Below are 9,393 nucleotides of genomic sequence, written 5' to 3' on the forward strand. Positions count from 1 at the left end.
GGCGGCCATCTTGTTGCCACCGCCTCCTTCTGGGGAGGACGCGACTTGCGCGGCTGCGGGTGCTTGCGGGGGTGCCTTCGGGGCAGGCGGCAGCGATGAGCGCGGAAGCGGCCGACCGGGAAGCCGCCACCTCCAGCCGGCCTTGCACGCCGCCGCAGACCTCCTGGTTCGAGTTCCTGCTGGAGGAGGCGCTGCTGGAGCAGCACCTGCAGAAGCCCTCTCCCGGTGCGTGTGGCGCGGCCCCGCTGGCGGCCAACTTCCCTCGGCTTTGGGCGCGGCCTGGCGTCGCTCCCCAGCTCCTCACGGGTGCCGGGGAAGAAACGCTCGCTCGTTTCCCTGCGGGCCCCTTCTCTCGCCGCTGCGGCCTGCAAGCTCGGCCGGTGCCTCCGCCTTCCCGGGGCCTGCTGCTGGCGCTGCCGGCCGCGCACCGGCGCCGCCTCCCGCCCGCCCTCCTGTGTCTCTCCCTCGCCTTTGGCTTCCCCCCAGGGAGGCGCCGCGCGGCTTTGCTACCCCGGCGCTGGTAGCGCGGTGGCAAAAAGCCCCCGCCCAAAGGGCGGGCTTGGGCGCGGGGGGGCCGCCGGAGGGGTTGTGAGGTGGAAGGGTGGCGATGCGGAGGGGGGTCTGCTGCCGGGCGGCTTGTACGCTCTGGTACTGGCAGCTCCGGTGGTGTGGAAGTCACGGTAGTTAAGCTCAAACAACAATGTATTTCTCTCATTTTACATTCACTTTCCTATTTAATAACTTCACTTCTCCATCTTTCCTGTGTGGTAGATCACTTTTCCTTTCGCGTATGTGAATTTTGTTTATGGAAATGTTACAAGTTGTTTATTTTTACAATGTGAAGTGCTGTTTGTAAAAAATCATTACAATTTGCAGCTGGTCTTCTCCTATTAAGTCTTGCTGGCATCAGGAACTAGAGTCCTCCTAAAGGTTCAGTGCTGAAATTGCTCTGTCTGCTTAGACCTGGAATTAATAGAAAGCTTGTCTGATGTATTTAAGAAAGTGGCCATATTTAAAAGTAGCTGATCTTTTGATGATTGTAAGTGGGAATCATCTTTTTCAGTAACTGAATTCTACAAGCAGGTGGACAAAACAGGAAAACTTGGGACAGTATTGCCTCTACAAAAAGTAAATTTAAGCATAGTCAGGCTGTATCTTTGTGCTTGGATCTTACACTGCTATTTTGCAATTAAAAATAATGATTAATACTAGTTTTATGTTTCACGAAGTTCAGTGAGAGTGTTATAGTTATGATTTGGTTTCAGTTTTTTAAAACAGCTCAAAGGTACTGGAGAGACTGTCTTATTGTAAGGGAGAGATTTGAGGGCTGCTTTTTTTTTTTTAAAGCAGTCTGAAAGTGTCTTCTAAATGTGTTCAGAGGTACCAGTAGTTGCTTGTAAATATACTTTAAAATACTGAGGAGAATTACAGGTAGGTGTATATTTTTACAACAGCGAACTTACTTGTGATTTCAATAGGCAACACTTATTTTCTGTAGATGCAAGTACTGAAACATAATTAATACAAAATAGTGAAAATAAATAAAAGTATGAGAGTGTGGTTACCACGGTCAAGTAAACTTGAAGGTTAAACAAGATACGTTAATAGTCTGATTTGAGTCAGCATAAGCAAGGTACCTTTTGGGATTAGAATCTGCCAGGTGACAATGCAAGCTGTATAAATGACAAGGAGATAAGATCCCTGTTCATAGCTGCAACAAGAAATTAATTTCTGGTCTTAGAAAAAAATTGAAGAGTGGCTGTGTTTTTTGCAGATCCGCCACCTGTACAGCTGATTGTCCAGTTCTTGGAACAAGCTTCGAAACCATCAGTGAATGAACAGAACCAAGTCCAGCCACCACCGGATAACAAAAGAAACCGTATTTTAAAACTTCTTGCTCTTAAAGTTGCTGCTCATCTGAAGTGGGATTTGGATGTATTAGAGAAAAGGTATAGTCTGCACATCTTCATGCTGAAATTACTAAACTGAAGTGGCTTGAGATCTTTATTTTAAGAAATGGAAATCTGTCTTGCTCCCTTTTCTGACAGTATCTTCCTTACATTAAGAAGAGTCTTGGGTGTGACAACTGAAATCAAGTTCAGTTTCATCTATGAGTTAGAAAAGGGTTTTGATAAAGGCAATGTCTATGCGCAAATCAATACTGTTTATAATTTAGAGAGGAAGAATAGTGGGTATTAGGCATTAAGATGCGCACATCTGAACTGCATAAAGATGAATTTTAGGTTACATTTTCTTCAGTGACAAAACTAGCTTAAGTTTCCCCATTCTGACATGCTTGAAGTTGGAGGTCTTGCTCCAGTTTGTTGATGTAAAGCACTCCATATATCTGCTAACTAGATCACTGAACTGTCTGTTTCAACCACAGTCAGACTCCACCTTTGCATTTTTCCTTTGAATTTTTTTAACGCAAATAATTTCAGCTGCTGAATGGTCTGATGGGGTAGAACAGTTGAGAACTTCTTTACTCTGGCAGTGCTAAGCACATTAGGGAGCTACGCTTCAGCAGTGTAAAATCTTAGTGGGGCAATACTTGCCCCAGTTGCAACTTGTGTAGAATCATAGAATCGTTTAGGTTGGAAAAGGCCTCTAAGATCATCGAGCCCAGCCGTTAACCTAACACTGCCAAATCCACCACTAAACCCAAGCACCACATCTACATGTCTTTTAAATACCTCCAGGGATGGTGGCTCTACCACTTCCCTGGGCAGCCTGTTCCAATGCTTGACAACCCTTTCCGTGAAGAAATTTTTCCTCATATCCAATCTAAACCTCCCCTGGCGCAACTTGAGGCCATTTCCTCTTGTCCTATCACTTGTTACTTGGGAGAAGAGACCGACACCCACCTTGCTACAACCTCCTTTCAGGTAGTTGTAGAGAGACTTGTTCTCCAGACCCCTCATCAGTCTCGTTGCCCTTCTCTGGACACGCTCCAGCACCTCAATGTCCTTCTTGTAGTGAGGGGCCCAAAACTGAACACAGTATTCGAGGTGCGGCCTCACCAGTGCCGAGTACAGGGGCACGATCACTTCCCTACTCCTGCTGGCCACACTATTTCTGATACAGGCCAGGATGCCATTGGCCTTCTTGGCCACTTGGGCACACTGCTGGCTCATGTTCAGGCTGCTGTCAACCAGCACCCCCAGGTCCTTTTCTGCCAGGCAGCTTTCAGCCACTCTTCCCCAAGCCTGTAGCGCTGCATGGGGTTGTTGTGGCCGAAGTGCAGGACCCGGCACTTGGCCTTGTTGAACCTCATACAGTTGGCCTGGGCCCATCGATCCAGCCTGTCCAGGTCCCTCTGCAGAGCCTTCCTACCCTCGAGCAGATTAACACTCCCGCCCAACTTGGTGTCGTCTGCAAACTTACTGAGGGTGCACTCAATCCTCTCGTCCAGATCATTGATGAAGATATTAAACAAAACATTTAGCTTGCAGACACCTTGGAAGAAGAAAGTTCTTTGCTAGATAAAAGTTACATTGACTCTGTGTGTGTTAAAGTTTCTTTAAGACAATATAACATGATTTTTTTTTTTATTTGTCTTGAGTTGATCTGAAAATCATATGGTCTTTATGATGTTATATAGAATTTTTTTTAATATTCCTTCAAGTTACTGGTAGGGCTTGTTTCTTCCTGTATACTTTTATTTGTATTTCTCATTTGTATTATAATATTTCTGTGGATTTTTTTTTTATAATGTGTTATAATGAGCAGTCAAAGGGCTTGGAATGAGATGTTCTTGATTTTTACCTAGGAAGTTCTCTTTCTTTTTTCTCCCCCACCCCCCTTCTCCCCTGAATAATATTTTGTCATCTGTTAAGCTATGTCATATTTATCTGCCTTAGTGAAGTGTTGTGAGGCGGGATTACTGCTTGCCAAAGTACCTTTGCAAGATACTGCAGAGAATGAACAGAAACCTTTATTGTGGTTAGTTATGAAAATATTGTATGGACAAAAGTATCTGGTATACAATAGGGGTTTTTTATATATGCTTTAGCTTTGAAAGCAGATGTATGTGAATGTGTACAAGAGGGCTTTTTTTTCTTTATAGTTGCTTCCCTTCTTGCAGGAGGAATTTATACTGACATTTATTCATGGTGTATTTTATGTCAGTTAGTACCTTTACTTCTTAAAATGCAGGTATAATCCCTATTCAAAAATCAGCCCTACTGTATGACACTATTGGGCTAATTCTGGGTTTTGATAGGATTGTTTTGTCCTATCTGTGGTGGGTTTTTTTTGAGAACCAACCTGAAGTAATTTCAACTACTAATTTAGCATCTCTATATAGCAGTTAGAGTTCTTGTTCTGTTGGCTTGTGAAGCCTAAGATTGTTCTTAATTAAGAAACATCCTTTTGTTTTTTAACTGATTATACCCAAAGGTTCAGTCACGGTAGTTAAAAAGGAATAAAATAACAGCTTGAGCCCAGCTTTCTTCTAAAACTTCTGCTGTTATAAACAGCTGAATGATGTTCTACTCTCGCCAATGAAAACAAGATTCCTGGACCTCACATAGTGAAAACGGAGTTTGTTAGTTGAAAATGATAGCTTGATAACAGACCTGGAGTCTGATGTTACACAAGACCTAAAATTTGTTAAACAGGAATTCTGGCTTTAGTTGCTGAAAGTGTAGTTTCACTGGTTGTTTTCAATGCTGGTTGCAAAGAATGCAATTTTTTCACAAGATCAAAGGTACTTTGGCAGTAGCTGATAACTTCTGATTTCAAGTAATGTCTAAATTAGTAATAGTGTTTCAGTTGTGTTAAATTATACTTCAAAAGCTTGGAGTGATGCAGTCCAGCCTGCATGCCTGCTCATTTTATCAAGGAAGATTCTGTCCCAGCTAACGTATATTTTACACAATACAGTTTACAGTGCTCTACAGTGTTCTATTCCAGTTCCTAGTCTTAACTTCACTGTTTGCTAGTGGATGCTGCAGAAAGGGAGATAAGCTGTAATAGCATAGAGAAATGTTCCCTTTACGTGAGTGAAATGCCATTTGCACTGGAAATGTGGTTGTTTACCTTCTGGAAGTATGATCTGGGAATACTTTGAAACGAATTTCTTATTAGTTGGGACCTGTTGTTATAGGTGACTGGATTATTCTGGGGATGTGTCTCTGTGGACTAATGCAGTGGTGCATAATAGTAGTTCAGCTGTCAGGGCAACCTTCTACTTCAGCTTAATTTATGCTGCTAATACTGGTAACTGCTTTACATACCTGATCTAGAATGCCATCTGATACAGAGCATTTCATTAGGCTAAGTAAACATACTACCCTTACTTCCATGGGATGTTAAGTAATAATATAGTACTGAATAGTAGTGTATATTATTTAAACATTACAGGAGTAGGATTACTGTATGAAGTATCTGATTCTCTTTTTTTTAATAGCTTGTCTGTTCCTGTATTGAACATGTTACTGAATGAACTTCTGTGTATCAGCAAAGTTCCCCCAGGAACTAAACATGTGGATGTAGACCTGTCCAGCTTACCCCCAACCACTGCAATGGCAATACTGCTCTACAACAGATGGTAAACTACTTTAAGGCAATAGTCTTAAAATCATGATAGAACAAAACAATGTTTTCTTCTATCTATATATTTGTACATAGAAGGAGAAAGAGTCTCAAAGTAATAATAATTTTGTGATCTGTAGGTAGGTTATAGTGAGGAGCCGAGTCTGAAAAGCAAGTCTACAGTTGGTTTTGTTCCCTAAAAAAATAATCAAGGTAGTGGTTTGAACTGTCACCTTATAAAGATAAGAATTTTGCTGCCTTTTAGCTTTTTATTATTATTATTTTATTATTATTTTAGCACTTCTTAAATACGAGGTGCTCTTGAGTAGAGGATGTATTCTAATGGTATAATGTATCTGAAATGATAAACTGATATTTTTAAGAGGCATGTAATCTGCTTATTACACTTCTGAGGCTAATACCGTTCTTCGCTTAATTTTCTTCCCTATGTAGGGCCATAAGGACCATTGTTCAAAGTAGTTTTCCTGTAAAGCAAGTGAAACCTGGTCCACCTCAATTAAATGTGTAAGTTACACACAAAGTCCAAATGAATTATACCTGTATTTTGTAATTAGAAATTTAATTTCTAGTTGGATTAAACCATGTTAATAGCATACTGTTGCTTAAAATGGCTAGTTATAGCACGGAAGACTTGCATTTATTTCAAGTATATTATTATTTTCCTGTCAGACATGCTTGATGCATATATGTACTTGTCTGTCGTTCCACTCTTAGTATGTCATCTCTGACTTCGTAGAGGCATGAAAAATCATGAGAGAAAGGGAGATAGCAGTTTGCCTAGGCAGAATGCTTATTCTCTGGTTTAAACATGGTACATTTCTTGCATCCTGTTTTAACTTACAGTATATTGCTTAATACAGTTGTTCTATTACAGCAATTTGCCACATTATGTATGATAACCTGAGAAATAATGAAGTATTTTCATTTGCCTCATTAGGCAATAAATTGTAATTTAAAGTCAGTATTTATTTTGCATTCTAGAAGTTGTGTGGCTTTAGTTACAACCTGTCCTTGGAATGGACTTTTATGTTATAAACTTCTCTGATAAAGTTGGGAATATCTCAGAGGTACTTTTCATTGTTTTATGTTAATTTTATACTCTAGCATTAGGCCATACTTGTTTGAGAGAGTCAGTCTGTTAAGTATGTTGATTTAAAATACCACTACTAACTACTCATTTTACTATAAATCTTGTATTGCCATATGTGTATCAGAGTCTGATCCTGAATCAAAAAATTCTGTATGGGGAAATAATTTTAAAATACTTGTAACTTTTACATAAACACATTAACACACTTTTATCCCTGACGGATGTTCTAGAAGAATTAAATAGTGAAGCTTCAAGAGACTTGAGGCTGTGGAAGCTGATTTCTTCATGATATTTTTTCTAATATTAACAATCTGATTTTTGAAGGAAAAAAGCAATGGAAACTTTGTAACTTCCATTTTATTGAACCACATTCTCATCCAAAACTACCTTTTTGTTATATAATTCTGTATTTCATATATAGATAGATAAGAACAGTCAGTGGTCCTGCATAATGATGTTTAAAATATAATTAAGCAGAACTTATTATGAATTCATTGTTGTGGTCTAGAACATTAAGTAAAGTAACATGCAGGTTTGCTTTATAATTGTGATGTTGACCTCTTCTCTGTATTTTCCAGGATGAACCAGATGCAGCAAGAAAAGGAACTAACTGAAAATATTTTGAAAGTGGTGAGACTTTTTTCCCCTCTTATTTTTGCTTGAATTTACACGTAAATATGAATGGACAAGAAATAAACAATTGCATCACAGTTTTGTTGGATTCAGTACATTTATATTATATTTGTCACTTTTAGTATTTGCTACAGTTCCACTGTGTGCATTTTGGACAGTGTTGTCTCTGCACTGCATGTAGGATGGAATTTGTTTTGTGTGATTGAAGTATTCTTTCATCAGCCCATCCTTGGAGGTATATGAATTGAGCAAGCCTCTACAAAATCAGTGTGTGATTAGTAATTAAGACAATACCATGCTTGAGTTGCAAAATCATATGGCAGCAAAATTCAACACTTAAAACGTTTTCTTTTTTTAAAAGGATTTAGTAGCTGAGTGTTTTCTGTATGTAGCTTTCAACAGAATGCTAGTTGTGCCTGAAGTGTTTCCCTTTGAGAGAGGCAAGAACGAGGAAGAACAAACCCTCTACTTCCATAAGCAGCCTAGCTCATTTTCCTACTCTTGTACTACTTGGAATCAGTTAAAGAATTTGTATTACACATTTTCTACAATTTTTTACTTTTTCATACTTTTTCAAATAGGTGAGCGTGAACGATGTTTAACTGTTTTACCAATTCATCAAAATTTTTGAAGAAATCTTGCTGTTCACATAGAAGCTGGTTTTGTTTCAGCTGTGAAATGATAACTTAAAATTTACAATCTGACTGTTGCATAACTTAATGCTCCAAAAATGGACAAAAAGGTGTAGGTGAAACAGAGCGAAATGTTTTGTTTCAAGTGGAAGTAATGGTTTGATCCTGTTTCTCTGAGTACCTGAAACTGAAGTAGAAGTCACAAATTTCTTACTGTACAAGAAATACAGGAGCAGATTCTACATAACAATAAGACACAGGTGTATAAGGACTTTTTTTTTTACTATCCTTTTACTGTACTGTTACATTTCTAGTGTTAATTTAAACCCAGAGCTAAACTCAAACCCAAGAGGTTAATTTTTTCAATGCGTTTGAACTATTACAGTTGAAAGAGCAGGCTGCTGATTCCATCCTGGTCCTAGAAGGAGCACTTAAATTAAACAAAGATCTTTATGTCCACACTATAAGAACTCTGGATTTATTAGCCATGGAGCCTGGTATGGTGAATGGAGAAACAGAGAGTTCCACAGCTGGACTGAAAATCAGTGCAGAGGAAATACAGTGCCAGGTACCTTACATTCTATACTAAAGCTTTCAATTTATATCTATCTCTTTAGACAAAGTGTTACGTAATATTTTCGAGACAAATTGCAGTGTTTTTCTGTTAATATTTCCTGTGTTTTTTTAATGCAATGAGATATTATTGACTTCATTTTTACATTATTGGAACTTTTTTCAACACTGTAAATATTGCTGCTTCCCCCTACTCCCTGTCTGGACTAAACCATTATATGGCAAGGACAGCTTATTGCATTGTTCTTGATGATTACATGGAAATCATCCTGTAATTTTGTAATGCTTGTGCAGAATTACTCATACTGAGATCACAGTTAAAGAGGAAACAATTGAAGTACGTGGGGAAAGGTATGTGGTGTATGTCAGAACATTAGATAAAACTAGGAATAGTTTAAAGTACGTGTGAGGTTTGAGCTGAAATACTTAATCTTGACTTAAAATGTTATATACATTTCTGAGATTTTATATATAATATTGATATAAAACACTAATATATACTATTTGCAGGTTTGCTATGATTTGGGTGCAATCTATTTTCAACAAGGATCTACAAATGCAGCTGTTCATGAAAATGCTAAAGAAAAGTTTTTCAAAACAAAGGAGTTGATTGCAAAGGTAATGAGTGTTTTATTAGCATGTATGTTCAACTCTTCTTAAAAAAAAAAACTTGTCTAAATTATTGCTTCCTTCTTTAGCAATTTAATAACTGTAAGTGGTACACGTGGATTTAAAGAAACTTCATGGGATGTCGTGGTTTCGGCAGGGATAGAGTTAATTTCCTTCCTAGTAGCTGGTACAGTGCTGTGTTTTGGATTTAGGGTGAGAACAATGTTGATAACACACCCATGTTTTAGTTGTTACTAAGTAGTGCTTACACTAGTCAAGGACTTGTCAGCTTCCCATGCT

At 38.9% G+C, this 9,393-nt stretch overlaps 1 protein-coding gene across 1 annotated transcript in view; it reads left to right on the forward strand.

The window, feature by feature from the left end:
* The first annotated feature begins 6 nt into the window (after window positions 1–6).
* Window positions 7–9,393, forward strand: part of INTS8 (integrator complex subunit 8) — a 27,646-nt gene continuing 18,259 nt past the window's right edge. The window contains exons 1-7 of the mRNA XM_009275472.1: window positions 7–225; window positions 1,775–1,949; window positions 5,411–5,551; window positions 5,989–6,060; window positions 7,225–7,276; window positions 8,297–8,479; window positions 8,995–9,102. Coding sequence (XP_009273747.1) covers window positions 96–225; window positions 1,775–1,949; window positions 5,411–5,551; window positions 5,989–6,060; window positions 7,225–7,276; window positions 8,297–8,479; window positions 8,995–9,102 — 861 coding nt within the window. The 5' untranslated portion in view covers window positions 7–95. The remainder of the gene's footprint in view (window positions 226–1,774; window positions 1,950–5,410; window positions 5,552–5,988; window positions 6,061–7,224; window positions 7,277–8,296; window positions 8,480–8,994; window positions 9,103–9,393) is intronic.

Source organism: Aptenodytes forsteri, unplaced genomic scaffold (genome assembly GCF_000699145.1).
Source record: "Aptenodytes forsteri isolate BGI_AS27 unplaced genomic scaffold, ASM69914v1 Scaffold208, whole genome shotgun sequence".
Lineage (NCBI taxonomy): Eukaryota > Metazoa > Chordata > Aves > Sphenisciformes > Spheniscidae > Aptenodytes > Aptenodytes forsteri.